The sequence below is a fragment of the Fukomys damarensis genome, unplaced genomic scaffold (assembly GCF_012274545.1).
Source record: "Fukomys damarensis isolate Sample0158 unplaced genomic scaffold, DMR_v1.0_HiC HiC_scaffold_9, whole genome shotgun sequence".
Classification (NCBI taxonomy): domain Eukaryota; kingdom Metazoa; phylum Chordata; class Mammalia; order Rodentia; family Bathyergidae; genus Fukomys; species Fukomys damarensis.
The window spans coordinates 32,124,400-32,150,380 of NW_022900921.1; the positions used below are offsets into that span (position 1 = coordinate 32,124,400).

Genomic DNA, 25,981 nt, shown 5'->3' on the forward strand with positions numbered 1-25,981 from the left:
ATTTATGCGACTCTAATCAGTTTTTAATAACTTGAGCACAATGGCTTATTAATAGCTTATCAAAATTGATTGAATTTAAATTACCCAACATTTATTCCATGCTTTGCTCTTTAGTTGTTTTTATTTTATTTTTTTTTTACCATAACCCTGGTAGGTATATCAGGTAGGTGTCATTTATGAATCTCAGTAAGTGAAGTGAATTCCAGGCAATTGAAGTACCTTCTAAAAGGATTCATGGAGAATAAGAATTCAAGCTCATATGCTTTGATCTTAGTTTTAGTTCATTCTTCTATCTTCCAAATCATATTGCTTTTACAATTCACTATAGCCTTTGTTCCTTGTTTGAGTATTAATTTTGTATTTTCTTTTTAAGAGCGGGGCGATGTAGACCTGGAATTTGTTTCCGCCTGTTTAGTAGACTCCGATTTCAGAATATGTTGGAATTTCAGACTCCAGAACTTTTGAGGATGCCGTTACAGGTAGAAATTTAAAATATGTTTTAGTGGTTAAAGAGAAGGGCCATTTTAATTTCTTGCAAAACAATCCAATTATAAAACAGTTATATATTATGGATGGTGGATACTGTGTGCCTATAACAAGATTTTTTTCTGTATAAAAAATCAGACTTCAAAATTTTAGAGAATTCACTAAATTATAGTACAGTTTATAAGGATATTGTTTTTATATATTATTGTAAGAGTTTCAGCTACATACCATTCATCCTAAAATTTTTCAATAGAATGAGAAAATTATTTAAGGTCTAAAAGATAATACTGAAATCTAGTGAGAAATGCTGAGATTATCTCGATAACTTTGGAACTGGATTCAATAAGATTACCTGGCCTTTATTGTTTTTCTTTAGGTTTTATAACTTCATGAAACAATCATATGTACTGTGTAATTTCTAGGGAAAATACCGGAAGGGTGTTAATTTGACTCTTTAGCATATTAGTTTAGATGCTGGCTTCTAAACCATTAAAGAGATGTGGTATCATGTTTTTGGCGTCCATATACCTCAAGTGATTTCTTACCCCCCAGTGCCTCCATCTACCTTCTGGTATTGGACATATATTTTCTGGTGTCATAAACAGCACAAAAGAAACCAGACTTCTGAAAAATTTTTTTGCAAGGAAAACTTTACTTCCACAAAATGGTGCACTGCCAGACAAAGGGGTTGGCCAGCCATTTATCCCTAATACTTGATGTTATCACTGTGCCCGCTGTATTGGCTAGTTTGATGAGGTCATGTTGCTAGGCAGAACAGATCCTGTGACATGGGAATCTCTATTGCACACAGAATTTATGGCAGGTGAACTGGCGTGTGGCTCTTTGTCCTAACTTGTCTCTCTGAGGGCTATGCATTTTACCATAGGCTTTTACAGAAAAATAGAAATTTACAGAAAAATAGTACGTGTATAGAAGGAAATCATCTTTTCGCATAGTGATTCTGAGTGTTAACTGTATATGTAAGAACTCTGAGGAGATGTTGCCAGAAGCAACATTGATAATTTCCATCTGGTTGACTGAGGATATCTGTTGAGATCTTTGGCACCCCATAGCACAGTAGAAGCCCATGTTTAGTAGAAAGATATTGTTCCCTCTGCTCTTCATTCTAATCTGAGACTTTACTAGACTGTGTTTGGAAGCGGTAATGCCCATGATTTCTTTAAAGATATAACATTAATATTCTTTTCAATTTTTGAAAAATTATTTACCATTTTGACTTACAGGAACTTTGTTTACATACCAAGCTGTTAGCTCCAATTAATTGTACCATTGCTGATTTCCTTATGAGAGCTCCTGAACCTCCACCAGCTTTAATTGTAAGAAATGCTGTACAGATGCTTAAGGTTGGTGTCTTAGCAGATTTGTTTTACTTGATTTTCTGACTTGAAATTTAAACCAAATTATGAGTATATTTTAACTAGTTTTGTGCTGTTGAAAAACAGTCTTAGATAATCATATACTTTGAATAATGCTCTTATAATTAATAATAGATAAAACAGCAGTTACTATATATATATATTTCAAATATATGTATTTGAAGAAAAGCTTATATTTGTGAGATATGGTAACTAAAGAAACTTTTGTTTGTCTGTTGGTTAAGATAGGGTTGCTTTGTAGTACAGGCTGGCCTTGCACTCACTGTGTAGCCCAGCCTCGCCTCACACTTCCAAGTACTGGGTTTGCAGGCATGTGCCACCACACCTGGCTAAAATTTGTATTTCTTCTTCTGGATTTTTAAACACAACTTTTGATCGTGTCTAATTCTGTTCTCCATGCTTTGATTTAGACAATAGATGCAATGGATGCGTGGGAAGATCTCTCTGAGCTTGGATATCATTTGGCTGACCTACCAGTAGAACCACATCTTGGTAAAATGGTGCTATGTGCTGTTGTTTTAAAGTGTCTGGATCCCATCCTTACAATTGCCTGCACACTAGCTTATCGAGACCCTTTTGTACTGCCTACTCAGGCCTCTCAAAAACGTGCTGCTATGCTTTGTAGGAAGCGTTTCACTGCAGGAACATTCAGTGACCATATGGCACTTCTCAGAGCATTCCAGGTACCATTACTGTCATTTGTTTCTGGAGATGTTGTGTTAAACAGGTTTCTGGGGCAAGTGTAACAGTTTAAAATAAACAAGCAATAATAAAAATTCCATTAATTTTATTTGTGAAGTTACATTTTATTAATAGTCCAGAAAAATATCTTTTTGCTGTTAATGTTAAAATTATCAGTTTTTCTTTATTTTGCTTTTTCCCTCATTTTCTCCTTATAGGAATATATGTATGTATATATATTTAGTTTAGAAAAAAATTTTACTACATTTAATTTCGACTTAATTAAATTTTTTTTTTGTTTTGTACTGGAGATCGAACTCAGGTCCTTGACGCTTGTGAGGCAGGCAGCAGAACCACTGAGCTAAATCCCCAGCCCCTGAATTTTTAAAAAAGTACATCTTTTTCTTGTTCAAGACACTGTGTCAAGAACTTAATTTTATAAAGCAAAAATTCAAAAATTATTTAAAACTTTTTAAGATAATATAAATTGAGGAAAGAAAATACAAGGGAAGTGAACCTCTGAGAAAGAGAAAGGAAAATATAACTTAGAAATTCAAATATATAGACATGTTATTTCTTGAAAATGTAAACATCTTTGTATCCTTAAATTCTCTTGAATATAAATTGTGACTTAAAAAAATTTTTTTACTTTGTTTATGCAGAAAGTATAAGTCCTATATTTCAGGCATATAGGATTTTTCAAGCACAGACATAAATTTAATTGTGAACTCTTCTAGATGTATTACAAATGGGTGACTCATTATTTTTAGTGGAGTGTATTATATAGATCAGTTTAATGATAGAGGAAAAATTGGAGCAAATGTTCTGTTTTTTGTTTGTTTTTCCTCGCTCCTACAGAAGCAGACAGGATAAATTATTGTTTTGGTCTTTTAGTTATATTCTAAAGAAAGAAAACTCATTTTCAAAGAGTAGCTTTTTAATATGTATATTATTTCTAGAAATCCCACTTTTCATTCTCAGTTTAAGGGATTGATGTGCAGCCCCTTATTTTTGGAGAACCACAGAGTGGCTGCTTAGATACAAAAGTGTCAGTGACTTACTTTAAAACCTTTCACACTTTAGTGGAATAAAACTAACAAATGCATCTATGAAGGTGAATATTCTTTAAGTATTGGTCATTTAGATTACTTGATACTTAGTTCACGTTGACCTCTTATAAACATTGACTCTCATAGCAATTGGAGTATAAGTTAACTGATACATTTTATTTCATTATAGTCTTATATTTTATAGAATAATTAAAATAAGAATTGACCTTGGTGCACGCCTGTAATCCCGACACTCAGAAGGCTGAGGCAGGAGGATCGCTGTGAGTTTGAGACCAGCCTGGGCTACATAGTGAGCTCCAGGTCAGTCTGAACTCTACAAAGAATTGACCTTGGTGCACGCCTGTAATCCCGACACTCAGAAGGCTGAGGCAGGAGGATCGCTGTGAGTTTGAGACCAGCCTGGGCTACATAGTGAGCTCCAGGTCAGTCTGAACTACATAGTGAGACCCTGTCTCACAAACCAAAAAAAAAAGAATTGACCTGACCTGAATTGAATATAGTGGTTTTCATTTACTTTGTTGCCTCATCAAAAAGTGATTGGTAAATATGTCTTGTTTGTAATTCTGTTTTTATAGGCATGGCAGAAAGCACGAAGTGATGGGTGGGAGCGAGCCTTTTGTGAAAAGAATTTTCTTTCACAAGCTGCCATGGAAATAATTATAGGCATGAGAACACAGTTGCTTGGTCAGCTTAGAGCATCAGGTAAAGTCTTCTTCCAAAGAAGCAATTTAAATTGTTCTATCTGTAATATTTCTAATGTTAATGATGTCAGTGTCTATTATTTTTATATTACCATGTTATGTATCTTATATTCCTGAACTGATTTATAGGCTTCTACATATATCAATTTTTACTTGTTGAAAAAAATGATGCTCTAGAAGCTGTAGTTGAGAAATATATGAGCTGAAGCTAAACCCTTTTGATGCTGTTTGCAATGAAATATTTATAACATTTGTTTACAGAGCAATTTAGATCTTGTATTTATATTTTAATCACCATTAACAATTATTTTAGCTCTAGAAATTATAAAAATTAAATAGATTGTTTAAATGCTGCTTTTTATATTTTTGAGACTAAAACATCGGTAATCTGAAGGCATTTGTTATTTTTTTAAGGGGGTTTAGTATTGCATTTTCCTTTTAAAATTCTTTGAATATTTTTGTTTTCCTTCTCCTTTTTCACTCTGCTTTTGCTCCCCTTTCCACTTCTTCCCTCTCCTTCCTCTTCTTCTCTGCAGCTATTTCTCTTGCCCCTTCCTCCTTTCCCTTCCCCCTTCCTCTATTTTTGAAGTATTGTAATAACATCGAAGTGATGACTATGATTGTTAAAAGTACTGGAGCTTGATTCATGGATTAAAGTGCCAAAGTAATAAAATGAGGGAAAAACTAGAGGATTTAGAATTATCTCATATATGGGGAAATAAGAAAAGGTTTTGAAATTCAAACAGAAAATGTTATACTGTATTTACTTGACTTTTAGACTTTCATAACCACCGCATTATTAATTGTAATTAGAAGAATGATTTGAGTTTCCATTTGTGAACATAGCATGTTTCTGATAGCTGATTTTAAGAATGTGCATTAAAAAAAAAATCTAGGCCCTCAATAAATACTATACTTCATCTTTCCTGTGTAGATTTAAAATTTTTCTTATATTGGTTCTGTAGTTTAGACTTTCCAGGACATATACTGTTAATTGTAGAATTTGGTTATCATTAAACTTATGTGGGCCATACATTTTTTTAATAAAAAACACACAAAATTTAAAGTATCTTTTGTATAATAGAAAAAATATTCTTCCTCTCCAGAGGTTTTTGTGTGTGTGTGTGTGTGTGTGTGTTCATATTATACAGAATAGTGGGTATTGGCATATTTATGGATGCATATAACATATTTTGATCTCTTCTCTGTCCCTCATTACCCCTCTCCCTTGTCCTGCCTTCTTCCCTCCCCTTTCCATTCTCTAGGTTTTGTTAGAGCAAGAGGAGGCGGAGACATTCGAGATGTTAACACAAACTCTGAGAACTGGGCTGTTGTTAAAGCTGCATTGGTGGCAGGCATGTATCCCAATTTAGTCCATGTGGACAGAGAGAATGTAGCATTGACAGGACCAAAGGAGAAAAAAGTACGATTTCATCCCACTTCAGTTCTCAGTCAGCCTCAATACAAAAAGGTAAAATATTTTTATGTTCTTAGGCATTGAGATAAAGCTCATTTAGGTAGTTGATGATCAATGAAAAATACTTTAAATACCTACCTGCTTTAAGAAATGTTTATATATATATATTTACAAATTGGAGCATTTTATTGAATCTTAGAGTGGAAGAGGTAACTTTGGAAGAGTAATAAAGATTTTTATACATACTACTTGAGCTTGGCACTATCATATGCCATCTATTTTTCAAGGAACTTTTTACATTTTAAATGTATTCCCAAAATGTTACATGATAAATACAATTAACAATTTAAAATTTTATTTTCCTAACAGATTCCTCCAGCCAATGGTCAAGCTGCAGCAATCCAGGCACTGCCCACTGATTGGCTTATTTATGATGAGATGACCAGAGCATATAGAATAGCTAATATTAGATGTTGTTCAGCAGTGACACCTGTTACTGTTTTGGTGTTCTGTGGGCCCGCCAGGTTGCCAAGTAATGCTCTTCAGGAACCTTCGTCCTTTAGAGGTAAATGTATTACAAAGGAAATAAAAATCTGAAAGGAAATATTTTGTTTTACTAAACCTAAATAATAGTTGTGAAATTTTTGTTATAGCAGTTTACTTTGATGTAAGACAAGAAATAGTAAATAATACCACTGTTCTTGAAATTAATTTCTAAGGTAACTTGACATTAATTAGTACATTTCTAAATCTTGCTCATAGAAGTTTGTTTTCTAGTTGAATTCAGATGATAATTTAACATAAGTAAAGGTAATTTTTAAAAAGGATAATAGTCACTAATAATGAACTTTTTAATATTATATTTTTGTACTTGTTTACATAATTTTTTCTATGCTGATTTTTTTTTCTGCTGTCTTCATTATTCTGATTATTTAAATCATGTTAAATATTTTAGTTGCTCTACAGTATTCTGTCACATCAAAGTGATGTAATGCATTTAAAATGTTCTTTTACACTTGATGGTTTTGAATTTTTAGCTAATTAGTAAATATTTATCAGATGCTGTGCTAAGCATTGAAGAAGTAATAGAAACAACATACTTCTGTCTCTGGCACTTTACACACTCTTGATAATAGTAAATAAATAGCTAATCGTTATCAGGGAAATAGATGACTCCTTTAGAAGTAATGTACTTTAGAAACCCTAGACAAATTGAGAAGTAAGACTTAAACTGAAACCTATAGTAGGAGAAGCAGCTTGTTGCTCTGCAAAGAAGCAGAAATGTCCCACATGTAGAGGAAGTGGAAAGCTCCAAGACTTTATACCCTGGAATGATCTGCAAACTGACAGAAAGGGTGTGTGACTGGTACCCTTTCATCACTGGTGGAGAGCAGTGAGTTACAGTTAAAAAAAATCTAAGGATTTGGAGGCCATAGCCAGTTCAGGGAAAGCTATGAAAAGATTTCAAGTGACGGATCGAGTCACATGATGTGATTTTCATTTGAAAAGGTCATTTTGTCTTAGTGTATGGGTTTTAAGGGATGAGAATGGGAGAGTAGACACAGGAGATTTTTTTAAAGTGGTCTTAAGACATGATAGCTTAGATAAAGGATGGTGGCAACCAATATGAAGAAAAGTACATTCAAAATTATTTTGAAGGTGCTAGTAACTGGTGGATTGAATATAACAGGTAATGGAAAGGGAGGAGTCAATTATGGCTCAGCTTTTGGGCTCAAGTAACTTGTTAAATATTTTTGCCACATATGTGAGATACAGAAAGATGGGAGAAGCAGGTTTTCTAAGAGAAAAGTCAAGAATTCTGCTTAGTTAGGTTAAGTTTGATATGGGCAAGACATCCTCCATGAAGTTTTTTTACAAGGCAGTTTGATATGCATTCCAGAGAAAAGGCCTGGACAAAAAGTTGAGTCATTAGGGAGGTTGTAAGTGATATTTAAAACCATGAGAATGGCTTTCCTAAAGAGAATGTATAGGGCCAGGGATTTAGCTCAGCGGTTCGGTGGCCTGCTTCGCAAGCGCAAGGACCCGAGTTTGATCCCCAATACCAAAAAAAAAAAGAAAAAAAAAAAAAAAAAAACAAAAAAAAAAAAAAAAGAATCAGAGTAAAGAGAGAAAGAGTGGTCTAGTGTTGAAGATAAATATGTCTCAAAAAAGGAGAGATAAGCTCTGTTAACTGTTACTTTGAGAAGTCAAGAAAGTCATAAACTGAAAATTGTAACTTGTATTTGGTAATACGGTAGTCATTGATGACCTTGATAACGGCACTCTCAGTGGAGGGATGGGGCAAGAGTTTTTATGAAGAGAATAGGAATAGCGTGGTAGGTAAGTAATGAGATGTGTAGATAAGGTGGAGACATCGTCATCTGTGTATTCTTTCGTTCATTTAATATTTTCCTTGGGTTGAAATTTCTTATTTGATTAAGATATATGTATATTATTTATTATTTTTCATATATACCCACCCATATTAGTAGAGCCAACAAGAGTGAATTTTCTTGTAATTATACTATCATTTGTTGTTAGTATTAAAAATTAAATTTATTATTTAAAACATAAGGGAAGATTTCTGTCATTTGCACTTTTAATTCTTTTCTTGTCAAAAAGAAATAATTCTCCATGCATTAGCTTATTTTCCTTTAGTGGTGTTGCTTATTTCATCTTTTGCCCATTTGTTTAATTGTATACTGTTGATTTTCTTAAAAATTTGAACAGTAGCTTAAGATTTTTAAGAACATTGCCCTTTTTTTCTGTCATATTTAATGCAATCTCATCTTTCATATTTTGAATTGTGCTTTGATTACTGTATATTGAAATTGAATAACTTTTCTTATACTGTTCTCTTTCAAAGCTGAGAAAGTCTCATTCCTCTATGGACATGTGACAAGTATTGTTTTCTGTAGTTTGATTTTTAGAATTCATTTTTCTGGACCAGATTGAAATGGTTTAAATGTGGCTGTATTTCTGAGAGTTTTCTCCTTGTGTCATTTTTAACATAATCCTTGTATATCTTTTCTAGAAAGCTTTCCTGATTGCATATTAAATTTGGCACTTTTAAGCTTTCTGTGTATCTATTTTTTACTTTTTTGTGTAAGGAATAAATATACGTAAAACACATTTACATTGTATCTTTTTGTTTAGTATTTTTGTTTATTACTACTTTCCGTGTCTGTCAATGGAAGGTCTGCCTGTAACTCTTTGCTGCCTTTCTACTGTTAAATTTTTCTTTGATTATTGTACCCTTGTTAAAAGTACGTTTTCAATAATCATCTTGTACTCCTTTCTGAAAGCAATAATACTTTTGGGATTTTGGTGTTTGCTTCCAGGAGGTTTAGTGTATTTTATTTATTCATACTTTGTCTTTAGTTTGCTGTGTCTTTGTTTCTTGAAATGCTTACAAAGAATGGACGTTTTAGAAGAATTTTTGTTTTTTGGATTTTTTTTTTTTTTTTTTGTATTGGGGATCGAACTTGGGACCTTGTGCTTGGAAGGCAGGTGATGGCACCACTGAGTTAAATCCCTGGCCCAAGAATTTTTGATTTTTAATTTTTTATGCTAAATGGGTTTGCTGTGCTTGCTATCTGGTGATCTTGCTTAATGTAGATATTGTGACAGACTAACATATTTTTAAAAAATCTCATTACTTCATTAATTCATAAAGCCATTAGATTTTTCTGTTTATGAAGTTTTATTACCTGAAGATTAATAAAAAATTTTTACAAAACTTTTATTTCCTCACTTTTCCATACTTTGGGAAACTGTATTAAATAGTCCACTTTGTCTTATGGAATTGTAAAGGTTTAGATTCTAGTTGTATTATTGATTATGTTAATTTTGTTTTAATAGTTCTAATAATAATATAAATAGGATTTATAATGTTTATAATATTTGTAATATAAATATATATTTGTTTTAATAGTTTTAATAGGATTTTTAATACTATTGCAACTATATTGTTGAAGCTGTTTGTGTAGTATGTGCTTGTATGCATTCAGATATCTGTAGATTTTAGGTGTTATAAAATTTTAGGGTTAGGTTCAGATTTGTCATATTAAATACATTGGTTATTATTTGGTTCCTTGTAAGTTTCAGAGACTAGGTATCCTGGATTTGTTGGTTTCTTTAAGGATATATTTTATTATTTCCTTAAATAGGTTTGAGTTTTTCCACTTCTTTTTCTTCTGATTTTAGTAATTTTTTTAAAGAATATAATAAATTTGAAGATTTCAATTGTATTCTGTAATTGTGCATCATGTCTTTTAGTGTGCCTTAATCTTGTAAGACATTTTAGACTTACAATTTTATCTCAGTTGATTTTGTTGGTGAATTTATGTTTGCTTCTTTCTTTGTTTACAGAGGATTATCCCTTTAATCTTTTCAAAGAACTAGATTAACTGTTATTACCATTTTATCTCTTATTCATCAGTTTTTTGTTTTCATCTTCTCTTATTCTTTGGGTTTTACACTATTTTTCTAAGATGTGTAGTTTTTCAAGTTAAAACCTGTGAATTTATGTAAGTGTTGTGAGCATTCTCTATAGGTTCTCCTACCTTTCTTTGTATTCTAAGTTTCTATTTCATTCAGTTGTTTCTGTTTTTAATTCTTGTTCTTGTTTGGTTGTATTGTAATTAGAGATTGTAGTCTTTAAAATGTATTAGTTTTCTCCTTTTAAATATTGGTAATGATCTGAAATATTTGGAGAACTTCACACAAATTGTTAGTGTGTCTGGAGGGTTTGTGATCAAAGAGTATCTTATTTGCTTACTGTTTTGCTGCAGTATAAGATGATAAAAGTGATTTATTCTTTCAAAATCTGTTGGAACAGTGGATGGCATTCCCAATGACAGTAGTGACAGTGAAATGGAGGACAGAACTACTGCTAATTTGGCGGCTTTGAAGCTTGATGAGTGGCTTAACTTTAAACTAGAGCCAGAGGTGAGTTTCTTTTTAATAAGAAATAGAAGGGATGATCAAAACATAGGTGAACATTCAAATTAAAAATTTGTTAAAGTAAAATACACATTGCCATTAATCATCCTTGCTTTGATCATACTTATCATTCTTTCCGCTCCCTGAAGCAGTTGTGCAAATTCTTTTATGAGTGTCTTTATGCAGTATGACCATAAATACAATAAGTGTTGTTGCCTAGTGCTATCCAATGGAAAGGCAGACTCAAAAGCATTGCAGTGTGTCTTCATCCATCTTACTCACTGGATTTGGCACTAAGCAACTTCTGGCTCTTCCCTAAAGTCAAAATGATCATGACAGGTAAGTGTTTTGAATCATTTCAGAACATTGAGGCCCCAGGGCAGTGTAATTGAAGACACTTGCAAATTTTTAAAATTCGGTTTGATAAAATTTTTATCTTCAGTACTGAGCCTTTATATTGGATAATACAGGTTTTTTTTTTCAGTTTTCATAAGACCCTCATACATGTTCTGCTATATTGATTTCTTTTTTTCTAGTAGGAGATGTGAAAAACCTAGGTGTGGTTCAGTACTTAATGGGTGATTGTTGTTTTAGTCCATTTGTGCTGCTGTAACAGAATGCCACAGACTCACAGTTCTAGAGGCTGAGAATTCCAAGGTTAAGAGCTGGTGAGGACTGTTTTCTTCTTTTAAGATGGCATCTTGAGCCCTGTGTCCTTTGCAGGGAATGAATGCTTTGTCCTCACAAGGCAGAAGTATAAGAGTAATGAACTCCTTCCATGCAGCCCTTTTGTCAGGGCTTGTAATTCCAATCTCCCAAGGTAACACCTCCCAATATTGTTCCATGCGGGATTGAGTCAACATGAATTTTTAGAGTAGACAAAAATTCCAATGATAGCAGTAATATATGATTATTTTTGCACATATAAAAAATCTTGAGTATTTGGATACATGATAACTTTATTTTGGGTAATTCTGTTTTTGAGAAGAATGTATGAGTTCATTTTATTTTTTTTTCATATACTTTTTAACTGGAAAGGGTAAAGATTTTTTTCAAATTAAAAAAAAATTTCTTGACAAAGTCTTCCCTTAATTCCATTATGCTTCAAAAAAATCATTTTGTATTCATGGAGAGAGGGGAAGATCTAAGGTGTCAGTAGTCAGCATTGGCTAGATTTAACTTTTTTAAAATCACACATTCATTCATCACTCCAGCCTTCTGCAGTCTTTTTTCTATTCCCACCAACCTTTTACTTCACTAAATTGTCTGGGTTACAGTCATCTGTGTCCTCCACAGTTCCACTTATCAAAACCAGTGTATTCTTGATTGCCTCTGCCTAATACTTGACTCTTTCTAGTACCTCTTTTTAGTAATTCTGCCCTTCTCTATTTTTTTCTCCACTCTCCTGCCTCCTCTTCTTTGTCATTAGTTACTTTGACATTAATTCTTTTTAATTCTTCTTCAGTATTCATTCCTTTTTAGGTTATTTCACAAACTCTTTGTGCTTTTAGTTTTAAACTCACTTATTCTCTGTGCCTTGCTCTCTTCTTCTCTCTCTCTCTCTCTCTCTCTCTCTCTCTCTGCACAATTCCTGGAAACCTGACCTGTATTTGTAGCTTTAGTTATGCACTCATGACTTCCAAGTTTTTATATTTGGCATAGGCCTTTCTGTGAATCCAGGTGCCTTCTGTACATCATCATCATTCGGATGCTTTGCAGGTGCTACAATTTGAATGTAACTACTAAATGTATTTTTGTTTATTTAGCTTGCTGCTGCTTTTTCAGTATTAATCACATTCACGCAATCAGTGTTGACTGCCTTATTGAGACTGTTTCTTTGATTTTTGTCTCTGGTGCCTGGAATATGATCAATAAGAAATTTCATTCATAAAATGAAAATAGTAATAAATTATATTAAATGTAAACTGTGTTCTTTGAAAAAGTTGTAGACCTTAACTGATAAATAATGTTTTACATATCTAATATATGTTTTATTTTATCTATTTGAATAGGCAGCCAGTTTATTGCTGCAACTCAGACAGAAGTGGCACAGCTTATTTTTACGTCGAATGAGAGCTCCATCTAAACCTTGGTCTCAAGGTGATGAAGCTACCATAAGAGCAATTATAGCTGTTTTAAGCACTGAAGAACAGTCTGCAGGTTTACAACAGCCATCTGGGATTGGCCAAAGGCCAAGACCCATGTCTTCAGAAGAACTTCCTTTGGCATCATCTTGGAGGGAAAATAATAGTAGGAAAACTGCAGCAGAATGTGAATTTTCTGATGAGTCTACTACTGCAGAACGGTAAATTATAAATGGAAGAGGTTTTTTTTCAGGAAAATTATGCATGCTATTTAATAATTACTTTCTCATGATATAGGATGCATAAAAACATGATAATAAGTTTTTTATTTATAAAATATATTTAAAATCTTTCATACTATCTTAATACTTAAAAGATACTGGTACATATTTATGAATTAGGCCATTCAAGGAAAACTGAAAATGTTTCATTTTGGACTTAAAATTTAAGATCTCTTAGCAAATTTTAAAATTATATATTTTACTTGGTACATGTCGAGTGACATATTTCCTCAATATGTGCACTGAGAAAAACTGACTATGGCTGTGTTTAAAGAAACACTTTCCCACAAACCTTGTGTACTATTGGTATACTGACTAATATTCTTACAGAAGTACTTTCATTCATTTGTGGCACATCAAGTGCCTGGATTTACTGTGAGAGGTATAGTCGTGAACAAAATAGTAAGATCTTTTCTTGCACAGAATTTACATTTTTGTGAAGGAGGCACACATTTATTGCCATGTGGCAAAATTCCTACTACAGTTTAGCCAAATTATTTTTTTCCTAGTATTTTGCAATTAGATGTGTTGTTATATGATTAAGAGAGTGCTTACTGTGAATTATTTATATAAGTAATACATTTTAGTAGTAATGTTTATATGAATCATTGACCATGAGTCAAAAATATTTCTGGTCATGAAAGCATTTTGAATTATTTTGTGTCAGTTAAAAGCTTTTTAATCACATTGGAATTCATAACAAAGTTAATATTCTTACCTGTGAGACTAGTTTGGACAATATTAGAAGTCTCTTTAATAAGAATATGATTTCAGCCTGCCATGGTGGCAGTTGCCTGTAATTATAGCAGTTTGGATGGCTGTGGTAGAAGGATTTAAATTTGAGCTCTGTCTGGGCAAATTAGCAAGACCCTGTCTCAAAAGAAACAAACAAATGGGCTAGAGATGTGGCTCGTGGGAAGACCCTAGTTCAACCCCTTGTACTGCTAAATAAAAAATTCCATAGTTGAAAAACTGAAAATAGAATTAATAGAAATATAAGTGATGCTTATTGTTTTTAAAGGAAAAGATAGTCTTTTTAGAACCTTCTTTTGATTGGATTTTACATACTAAGTGACACAAAAGAAAAGGTATATTTTTTAGTAAAAAAAATTTTTTTTCAGTGCTGGGGTTAACTTCAGGAATTTTGCATTAAACTATTTTCATGACCCATTTTTACTTTTTATTTTTTGATTGGTTCTCACTAAGTCCATAAGTTGCTCACACTGGACTTCAACCTGTGATCTTCCTGCCTCAGACTCCCAGTGTACTGAGATCATAGACATGGGCCATTACACCTGGTTCTTAATTTGTAAATATACTAGGAGAATTGAGTTTTCTTTTTAAAATACTATGCCATACATCATAATATCATTGGCACTGTGGATTGAAATAATATCTGCTTTGTATTCTAAACTTACAAATAATTGATATTTATTTATTTTTTCCGTCTTGTTCAAGAGTATTAATGAAATCTCCATCTACGGCATTACATCCTCCTCAGAAATACAAAGATAGAGGAATTTTACATCCTAAACGAAGCACGGACGACCGATCAGATCAATCTTCTGTAAAATCTACAGATAGCAGTAGTTATCCAAGTCCTTGTGCTAGTCCTTCTCCTCCATCCTCAGGAAAGGTAGAATATCTAAAAGTAGATATAAGGAACAGATTTGTAGCACATCTAATGTTACATATTTAAATATATATATATTTTTATGGTACTGGGGATCGAACTTGGGACCTTGAGCTTGTGAGGCAGGTGGCGACATTACTGAGCTAAATCTCCAACTGTTACATCTTTAAATATTTAACATATTCTTGCTGACTTGTACCACCTAATGAGACTGTCCTGTGCCATCTGATTGGACAGTCATGCCCCATACAGTGGCAAGGCATAGCGAATTATGGCCTTGTTGTGAATGTGTTACACAACATTATAAAAGTTTCTAATCTGGCCTCTGTTCTATACATAAATTCATGCTGGCAAACTGGAGACACTGTTTGCCAAACATTTCTAATTGTTACCATCTTAGGGTATTTTAAAGGTAACAGATTATTCATTAATGACATTATTCATGTATTTCTTTAGAACCCTTTTGGTTAAAGTAACAAAAAATTAATTTGGCTTATATTTTCAGAATTGAAAATGTTGGTTAATTTCTGCAATTTAGTACTTAAAATACAAAAAATAAAAATTGATAAGATACAGGAGAAATTTTGAAGTCAGGAGGGTTAAAGATGTTGATATGGAATTGAAAACAATGTATCTTTTAAAGACTTTGTATTAGGAATGACCTCCTGTTCAGAGTGTTTGACTTTTCTGCATTATTAGTGTGTGAATAAATATTTGAGTAGGGGTTATTTACATAAAAATATCTGTTTCATTAAATAAGAGGAAATATTTTTGTACATTTGCATTCTTAGGTTTTGGGTTTTATTTTTAAATATTTTTATTATGTTTAAATTTTTTTTTCTCATTAAGTTTATTGGTACATTTTAGATATACAGCACAGTTACATTCATCATTGGGATCTTGTACCTTTACATGACAGGTTTTGGTTCTCATTTTTTCTCCTGACCCCTGCCTTCCCTTTACCCCCTCCTCCCTTCCCTATTTACAGATACTTTATTTCCATTTTTTCATTTTCTCATTTTTTTCCTTTTCCTTTGTTTCTTTTCCCTCATCCTTCCCAGTTCCCCTACATCTTTAGCCCTTTTCTTCCTATTTCACATTGTCAATTATACCACAGTGTTACGTGCGCACGCATGTTTATAGTGGCACAGTTTATAATAACTAGAACTTGGAAACAGCGCATTTGCCCATCAGTTGGAGTCTGAATAAAGAAGATGTGGTTTTTCTATACAATGGAATACTACTCGGCCACGAAGAATAAGAAATTAGAGTCATTCATAGGAAAATGGATGCATATTGAGGATATACTCCTAAGTGAAATAACTAAGTCACACATGTGTAAATACCGAATAGTTTCTCTGGTATAAAAAACTATTATGTTTAAATTTAAAGATAATAAAATTTACCAGTTTAAACTGTGCAGTTGACTGGATTTTGACAGATGTATGTAATCGTGTATCTATTCCATAGTTATGTACAGTACAGTTTCATTGCTGTAGCTGCTGGTGACCACTGATGCACTCTCTGACTCTAGATTCTTTTCTAGAATTTCCTATAAATGGAATCATTTGAAGGTAGCTTCTTGTGTCTGGCTTATTTCATTTAATGCTTCTGAAATTATCCATATTTTGAGGTTTTTGTCTTAGTTACTTTCGTGTTGCTGGTACAAAATGCCTGACATCTGCAATTTAAGGGAGAAGTTTATTTTGGCTTACATTTCATTCCACAGTTGGCTGACTCTAAAGCAGGAATGAGCCACCAGAGGGACATGGTGGACAGGAAGCAGAGTCAAGGAGCAGTGGGAAGGGAGAGAAAACCTTCAAGGCTATGCCCACAGTGACCCTCCTTTTCTGACCAGCCCCTACCTCCTATCAGCAAACCAGCTATAATGCTCCTATTGTCCAGTCACCTTCCAAAGATCCTGCTTATGATCCCATGAGACTTTAGGCGGACATCTAGATATAAACCATTGTGTCTTGTTTTGTTTTTTTGAGACAGGATCTCACTATGTATTCCAGATTGGCCTTGAACTCACTATGTATTCCCGGCTGTCCTCTGACCCCTTGTGGTCTTTCTCCCTCAGCCTCCTGAATGTTGGGATTATAGATGTGTGCAACTACAACTGGCTAACAAGTTTATTATTAATTACTTTTATTTCTGAGTAGTATTCCACTGTGTGGCTTTACCACAGTTTGTTTACCTGTTCACTAATTGGTGAACATTTGGGTTATTGTTACTGTTTGGCTATCATGAATTAACTTTCTACAATAATTGCACATAAGCCTTTGTGTGTAAATATGTTTTCTATTTTGGGGCAGCTTTGCAGGAGTAAGATTGTTGGGTTATATAGTAAATGTGTGTTTCACTTGACAAGAAATTTCCCAACTATTTTCCAAAATAATTGTACTATTTTGTATTCCTTCAACACAACAATCTCTTAAGTGTTCTGTTTGTTCCATATTCTTTTTATGTATTTATTTTCATTTTGTTGATTTGAAATAGTTTTGCTACATAGTCCATGTTGGCCTTCAATTTATAAGCAAAGTCTTGCCATATAGACTGTGTTGGCCTTCAACTTGTTATGTAGCCTAGACTGGTTGGGAACTAGCAATTTTCCTGCTTCAGCTGCCTGAATGCTAGTATTACAAGTGTGCATTACCACATCTATCTCATTTACTGCATATTCTTGACAAAACTTGGTATATTAATCTTTGCAGTTTTAGCCATTCTAACAGAACGTGATAACAGTGTAGTTTTAATTTGCATTTCTCCAGTGACTAGTGATGTTCAGCAGCTTTTCTGATTGTGATGTAAATACTACATTTTCTTTATCCATTTTTCTGTGAACAGACATTTAGGCTGTTTCCAAGATTAGCTGTTATAAACATGGGTGTGCATGTATTACTATAATGTGACATGTTTAATTCTTTTGGGAGGATACCTAGGAGAATAGTTATGTCAAATGGAATTTCTAGTTTGTTTTTTGAGGAATCTTTAAACTGATTTCTATAGTGATAGTACTAGTTTCCCTTCCTACCAACAGTGTAGAAGTGTTCCTTTTTCCCTTGCAGCCTCTTCATAATTTATGATTATTTGATTTCCTAATGATATTCATGCTTTCTGGGCTAAGATGAAATCTCCATGGTGTTTTAATTTGTATTTTTCTAATGACCAGAGATGTTGAACATTTCTTCATGTATTTATTAAACATTTATATGTCTTCTGTGAAATGTTGATTCATTTTGCTTGCCCATTTTTTGATTGGTTCTTTTATTTTGGGAAGTTTTTTTTTTTTAGTTCTTTTTATATTCTAGATATATGTCCTCTGAGGAATCGCTTGACAAAGTTTTTACCATTGTGTAGGTTGTCTTTTCACTCTGGTACTCTTGATTCTTTTGTTGTATAGATAATTTTTAATCTGATATCCCATTTGTTGATTCTCGGAACTATTTCCTGTGCAACTGGGGTCTGTTCAGAAAGCCCTTGCTGAACTTATAACTTCAAGAATTTTATTTTGTTTTTGTTTTCCAGCAGTTTTAAGTGTTTCTGGTTTAACATTTGATTCTATAATCCATTTTGATTTTATTGTATTACATGATAAGAAATAAGGGTCTATTTTCAATTTTATATATGTGGATAGTCAGTTTTACCATAGCCATTTATTAAAGAGACTATCTTTCCTCCCTTCCGTGTATGTTTTTGGGCCCTGTCTCAAAAAATATGGTTGAATCTACTTGGGGTTATTTAAAAAAAATTTTTTTTTTATTTTTTGGTAATGGGGATCGAACTCAGGATCTTGTGCTAGTGAGGCAGGCAGTAGAACCACTGAGGTGGCCCTACTTGGGGTTATTTTTACATCCTCTTTTGTGTTTCATTGAGCCTCATGTCTGGTTCCTTTTTTTTTTTGAGACAGGGTCTCATTATGTAGTTGCAACTGACTGAAACTCACTATGTAGCCCAAACTGGTCTCGAACTCACAATGATCCTCCTGCCTCAGCCTCCCAAGTGCTGGGATTACAGGCATGTGCCACCATGCCCAGCTTCTCATGTCTGTTTTTCTGCTGTTACTATACTGGGTTTTTTTTTTTCTTCTTCTTCTTTTTGGTTTTTTTGGAGACAGTGTCTTGTTATGTAGTTAAGGCTGGCTTGAACTCACTATGTAGTCCTTGCTGGCCTTGAACTTACAACGATCCTCCTGCCTTAGCCTTGCAAATGCTGAGATCACAGGCATGCACTACCCCACTTGGATACATGCTGTTTGTAATTATAGTAGCTTTGTGTAATATACCTTCAGACCTGGAATCATGATACCACCTGCTTTGCTCTTTTTACCTGAGATATGTTTTTGCTATTCTAAGTTTCTTGTGGTTCTGTAGGAATCTTAGGATTGTTCTCTCTAGTTCTGTGAAGAATGTTGGTATTTTAATTGGGATTGTATTAAATCTGTGTATCAGTTTTGGAAGTATGACAGTTTTGACTGTATTGGTTCTATCTATCCAGGAACAGAGGATATCTTTCCATTTTCTGATGTCCTCTTCAGTTATCTTTTTCAGAGTACTATGGTTTTCATTTTAGGCATCTTTTACTTTCTTGATTTCTACTTAATGTCTAAGTATTTAAATTTTCTTGGTGGTATTGTGAATGGTATTTTTCCCTAATTTTTTTCTCAGTGGGTTCATTATTAATGTACAAGAATACTGTTGTTTTGTGTGTGTGTGTGTGTGTGTGTGTTTGTGTGTGTGTGTGTTAATTTTGTATCTGCTACATTACTGAATTAGGTTATTCTAAGAGTCTTCTGATGGATTTGGGTGGGATCTTCTGGCTATGTCTTTAGGTTTACTGATATTTTTAGTGTCTCATATATAGTTCATTATTTCTAATATTTTGTTTTTATCTCCAGAAATTCTCTTGGAGTCTGTAAAAATATTTTTTTCTTTTCATTGTGTTCATGTATTCCTGTACCTTCCTGAACATTGTGTACATATTTTTAGTAGCTGTTTCAGTACTCTTGTCTCCTAAATCTGCCATGTATGAGTCTGTTTCTGTTGATTACTTTTTCATGGTAGTAGAATATATTCTTCAGGGTTTTTTTTCCCCATTTCTTACTTGGTTGCTGGATAATTGTTATAGTCCCTTAATTTACATTAGGCTTTGTTCTGTTGTAGTTTCATCCTTTTGAGGTGTGATTGCAAGTAGTGTTAGAATGGGTCCAGAGTAATATTTATTCTGGTATTAATTTAACATTAGCACTAAGGTGTGACCTTTCTGTGGGTGAGTGCCCTAAGTATTACAGGGTCTGTGTTCTAGCTGAGTTATGCCATGAAATATTGCCAGCCAAATGTGAGCTCTCATAATTATTTGGGTGTACTGCTTTGCTTTGAATCTTTCTAGATTCAGTACATTTTGTTTGTTACTCATTTCAGGTTATTGGGACCTCTCTATGCAATATCTTTCTATCTAGTACACTGCCATGTAAACTGTGGGGACCTTACTCTATAAACTTCAATCTCTGTAACTCAATGAGACTACTGAATTATTTGTCTCATTTTGCCACCTAGAAATTGTCCTCAGGCATTAAGCTGGAGCAATTTTAGTTTTGTTTTCAGAATATGAAAGTTTATTAAAATTTTTTCTAATAATACATTTGGAATATAAATCAAAGTTGATAACCAGGTAACCAGGATCTTTTTTTTTCAGCTTTAATTGAGTTTATTGGTACATTTTAGGGATACAGTACAGTTACATTCATTGTTGGGATCTTGTACCTCTACATGACAAGTCTTGGTTCTCATTTTTTCCCCTTGTCCCTGCCCTCCCTTTACCCCCTCCTCCCCTGCCCATCTACAACCACTTTATTTCCATCTTTTCATTCTCTCACATTTTTTTCTTTTCCCTTATTACCCGTCCCCTGCCCATCCCACCTTCCCTACACCTTTAGTTCCTTTCTTCCCATCAGGATCTTTTTTTTTTGAATGGTGTAAAAATATTTGCTGTTCTTTGGCTCTAAATTTAAGTTCATTTTGGCTGATTCTTGTATCAGTTTTGAGGCACGATAGAACTGTTTGCATTTGTTAAATGTTTTGGTTTATGTGTCTCTGAATATGTTTGTTCTTTGAAGATGTTATTTAATGGAGCCTACTACTTTTGAAAGGTCAAATTACTTTTCAGCAACTTGTGCATTCTTTTATAGGGCTCAAAATCTCCTTCACCAAGACCAAATATGCCTGTTCGATACTTCATAATGAAGAGTAGCAATCTGAGAAACCTTGAAATTTCTCAACAGAAGGGTATCTGGTCTACAACCCCAAGTAATGAGCGAAAGCTAAATCGAGCCTTTTGGGAAAGCAGCATGGTTTACTTGGTATTTTCTGTTCAAGGATCTGGACATTTCCAGGTGAGCCATCCTGAAACAGAATAGGCTTGTTCTGGCCATAGATTACACCAGACAGAAAAAACAAAACAACACTGGCTCTTTATTTCCTTGGAGTACAACAATGTCTTTGGCTTAAGGAATGTTTCGTATCTCTTCAAGGGGATGATAGAACTAGGATCTTTAGGTTTTTACCTTGTTTTACTAGAGCATCTGGATAAATATATTTTCCTTCTGAAGACATCTTTAGATTCACTAGTTCTTCTGTAGATTAAGAGAGAAACTTTACCTTTTGATAAATAGGCTGAAAAAGTTAATATTGACAGTGAAGAAGCTAAATATACTTTACTCTTAACTTATTGTAGATATGAATTTATAAAATGTGAATTTATTATTGATATTACAATTTTTAAAAATAAAAACAGGTTTGATTGATTGTATTATTTTTATGTAATAAATATGGGCTTACAACTGTTGATGAATTAGAAACTTAATATTTGAAATTATAAAATTAGAATTAGCCTTTCTTCTAAAACTTGTTAATAAATCTTTTTATAAAAATTAGATTTCTGTATTGTTTTTAGGAAACTCAACCTTATCAGATAAATTTATATATTTTAATATTCTCACTTTCATTCTTTTCCTTCATTTTCCCTACAGGGATTTTCAAGAATGTCTTCTGAGATAGGAAGGGAGAAGAGCCCGGATTGGGGCTCAGCTGGGCTAGGGGGATTATTTAAAGTGGAGTGGATTCGAAAAGAAAGCCTTCCCTTTCAGTTTGCACACCATTTACTGAATCCTTGGAATGAGAACAAGAAAGTGCAGATAAGCCGAGATGGTCAGGTATTTAAATTTTTTCCTTTTATTTTGGGTGTTTCTTTTGATATTACTCAGTGCCTAGAGGAGTAAACCTACAAATTATATATTCCATATGTATGTGGAAACAGTGATTTTGATAAAAATGTACTTGCAAATGAGTCTTAAAACTTTTTTAGCATTTTGTAATTGTGTTTCTTGCTGTCACTGCCTGTGTGAAATCTTTCATAAGTTGCTTCGTGGTGGTTACATTAATGTATGGTCAAAATTTAGTGCAGTCATAAGGTAATTTGACAAGTCTCAAAGTGAAACAGTATTAACTTCTCTATCATTTTAATTATGTAGATAACCTTTTTATATTCTAGTAGCTTGCTTTACTTTTATTTTACTTTGCTTTTGTGATACTACTTGTATGCATTTTAATCTAATTATAAGAATTAACACAGTGTTAAGATACACTGCCAGTTATGTACTTTATATAATTTAATTCTTAAAAATAAAATGAGTTATTAGTCCAATTTAATGTAGGAGAATATAGACTTACATATTAACTTTGCATAACATCACATAGTTATTTATCTGAACCAGTGTGGCTTACCATCACCATGGAAAAAGCATTTAGATTCCTTTTTAAGTAATCATCAGAGGTATTATGCTACAGGAAAACTATAAAGTGGAATTATTTTCATTTCTGTAGTAATATTTTCATTTTTATTTTATAATAACCATTAGAAATAAATTTAATTCCTTAGAATGTGTTGTCTCTTAAGATAGTTTCTTGGAGAAAAAAAAAAATCATACAACATGTTATACGATAGGTTTCACAGTAAACCTTTGAAAATTCAAGGTAAGTGCTTTTACTGTTTCCGTTTAATACAAATCCCAACAAATTCCAGAAGGACATCATAGAAATTTGTTGCCATTTGTAACAAAAATTAAGATATTTGTATATTAACTACAAATTGAAAAGTCAACTTTATTCACCCTAAATTTAGCAGGGAATTAGAACAATGTGTACCATATAATTTTAGTATGTTCTAGTAAAAATAAAACTTAAAGTGATTTTTTTTTTACATTTTTATCAGCATGGATTTTGCTGATTAAATAAAATTTTAATCCAGTTCTTTTTAGGTTTATTTTGACTTTTGATTTATCTAGGAACTAGAACCTCAGGTTGGTGAACAGTTGCTCCAGCTATGGGAACGCCTTCCTTTGGGAGAAAAACCCACCACCGATTGACACTCAGGTTGTACCATACTTGACTTTGAGTACTGGCAGTCTTTATTTTCTTATTATTTAGTATGACTTTCAAATTAGTCATCTTTTTTTTTTCTTTTTCCTCTTCTAGAACTCAGCTGTGGAAAAAATCATGCCTGTTACAACTGTTGAATGCACTGACTTCCAAAAATTGAGATAGGGTTGTGTGTCTCTGAATGGCCTTTTCTCATTTATAATGTTGCTTCAGAGACACCACCATCTTTATATATAAGAAAAAAAGGATCATTTAAATCTTTATAGTGGGTGGAGGATGTATTTCACTGACAAGCGCACTGTCCTCAATTCGATCCCTGGTACCGGAAAAGAAATATATAATCTAAATCTTTATAGTGACCAGAGTGGATGCCTCTGTAATGTTTGTTAATAATATGCTTATTAAGGCATAAAATAGTAATAGTTCACCATTTGACATAACAGCAGTATATTTTAAACAAACTTAATTTGAAGTTAAACATTTCCTTAAAACCCTGACTTAAAATTCTTACTGATGACTTTGTAATGTGGGAAAGGGCTGAATGTATCAGTACCACCATTTTAGAAGAGTCAACTCTTTAAGAAATATTATAAACAAATCCAACCAGTCAGCCAGATTCTAAAGATATCCCCTTTAAAAATAGAGTGTCTTAGGGTCTATTCATTTTACTACTTTTAATCTGAATATATTAAAAAAGGAATGTTCTTTTGTGTAGACTATAAAATGCAATAGAATCTGAAAAAAAGGGCAAAATTCCTTCCTGTCTCTATTTGGATCAAGTGTTTATTTTTGGTCCTACCTCTTGTAATTTGATGTATACTGTACACTTTCTTCTTTTCCTCCCATTTAACAAACTTCAAAAGTCTCTTATATGAGCACAGTGATTATGACCTTTTTGTGTTGGTTACTGAAACTTGATTTAGATAAAATTTAAAAACAAACTCATATAAGTTTTAAAAAGTGCTCAGTAGTTATTAGTATCAAATAGCTTGATTGCTGTGTTTTTTAAACTAAAACACAGACCACAGTTCCAAAAGGCTTCTTCCATTTATTTTTCATTAGTTTTTCTTGACGACATTCTCAGATATGATTTACCTCTTTTTTACATTTATGGTTTAATAAATAGGAGATAATATTTTTCTTCTTTTTGTTTTTGGTAAAACTATGCTAATGCCAAGTTACATACATCTTGGCATTCTCAGGGTTGACTTGATACTGTTTATAAGGCTTTTCTTAGAGACTTTTTAAAGGGAAAATAGAGGTACAGGGAAAAGTGAAAGAAATGTCTTGGTTACTGAGCTCTAAGTATTGGACAGGTTTGATATATTTCTCACGATACATTTGAGTCATTATTATTAAAGGAACATGAATCCAATTTCAAGACCAAAAAGAAAACTCCTTAAATCCTCTGGTTCTCCATTTGAGAATGAAGAAATGAAAAATTATGGGTCAATATAAAACCTTAAGAACCTCTACTTTTTTGGTAATACAGTATATATGTTAATTTAGAATATCATCTGTGAATTTTGCCTGTGTTAGTAATTAGCTTTTTAAACTACTTTGAGACACACCTGTAAATTGAGCTAATATGAATTATGTGAATTATGTTTCATTGTATCTATTACCTTTTTTCTTATTAGAACAACTTGTATTTTCCTGACAATGTATACTTGTTAGTATACATTTCGTAGTTCAGTGTTTAAACTTTGGAAGGACTTTTTAAAATTAAAGCTTGTTTTAATTTTAATCTGTTTTCTAATATTTAGTCTTGTATATAAATGAGTTTGTTGGTAAATGAATACAGTTTGAATGTAATTAAAATGTTTTTGGAAGAGATGAACTTTAAATATACTTATTAAATGAAATTCTATTAAGTTATTCTGACCTTGTCATTTCTAATACTAACACGACTAAGGTAACAATGATTAAAATATACCCTGACATATTAGTGAATTTTATACTGATAGTATATTGAAGAATACTAAGTTGAATATAGAGTGTGATAGTTTCATATCACTATCCTCTCCATGGCAAGAATCTCAAGAGTGATGTCTGTTCAGTATATTTTAAATCTTTAAAAAATGACAGAACTAGGAAATGTATACTATTATGAAACATTTATACACATTATGAAGAGTACCTTGTACTTAAATATCAGAATTTTTCCACTCAGAAAACATGGAATGTTTGCTGTTTGCCAAATCCTGTTCATGTGTTTCTTTGTAGAAAATAATGGTACCTAAGCCACTTGGTCCTTTTATCTTCTAATTCTACTAATCTTATCTACTAATCTTATCTACTTATCTACTAAGTCTACTAATTCACTGGAAGAAGTTTGTTGTTCTTTACTGGTAATAAATATTTGCTTAATAGTGTTAATAGTGACATCCTAAGCTATATGAAGTACAGTTCTTGCTGTCTAGGAGGAGCTTATATTCTTGTGGGTTACACTTTTATTTGGTATCATATAAAAACAAAGACCAAATGCTAAGACAATAAGAAGAGGACAATAATTGAAGACTTCCTGGTGAAGTTGTGTTAAGACTAGATAGCATTTAGGGCCTGCCCTGATACCATTGGTAAGTGCTTTCAGATCCCAGTGAAAAGCTGGTGTGGACCAGAGCACATGGCTACAGGCACTTCCAGCCAGGGCCCTGCGCCAACCTGGGCCACTTGGGCCCACAAGCCACAGCCAAAGACCTTCCAGGAAAAGAGCTGCACAGGTGCACAAGCAATAGCCAGAGGCCTGCCCTGATACCATTGGTAAGTGTGGGCAGATCCTAGCCAGAAGCCCCCACAGGCAACAGTAACTGGGGTGCTCAGCCCCCAGCCAAAGCCCCTACCAGACA

At 33.1% G+C, this 25,981-nt stretch overlaps 1 protein-coding gene across 1 annotated transcript in view; it reads left to right on the forward strand.

Annotated features, from left to right (window-relative positions):
• The window catches only part of Ythdc2 (YTH domain containing 2), a 73,537-nt gene extending 48,342 nt beyond the window's left edge, over positions 1-25,195 (forward strand). The window contains exons 18-30 of the mRNA XM_019206072.2: positions 374-479; positions 1,731-1,850; positions 2,294-2,566; positions 4,210-4,336; positions 5,601-5,806; positions 6,122-6,317; positions 10,593-10,702; positions 12,709-13,001; positions 14,520-14,697; positions 20,885-21,088; positions 21,725-21,907; positions 23,039-23,126; positions 23,229-25,195. Coding sequence (XP_019061617.1) covers positions 374-479; positions 1,731-1,850; positions 2,294-2,566; positions 4,210-4,336; positions 5,601-5,806; positions 6,122-6,317; positions 10,593-10,702; positions 12,709-13,001; positions 14,520-14,697; positions 20,885-21,088; positions 21,725-21,907; positions 23,039-23,119 — 2,077 coding nt within the window. The 3' untranslated portion in view covers positions 23,120-23,126; positions 23,229-25,195. The remainder of the gene's footprint in view (positions 1-373; positions 480-1,730; positions 1,851-2,293; positions 2,567-4,209; positions 4,337-5,600; positions 5,807-6,121; positions 6,318-10,592; positions 10,703-12,708; positions 13,002-14,519; positions 14,698-20,884; positions 21,089-21,724; positions 21,908-23,038; positions 23,127-23,228) is intronic.
• Positions 25,196-25,981: the final 786 nt, after the last annotated feature.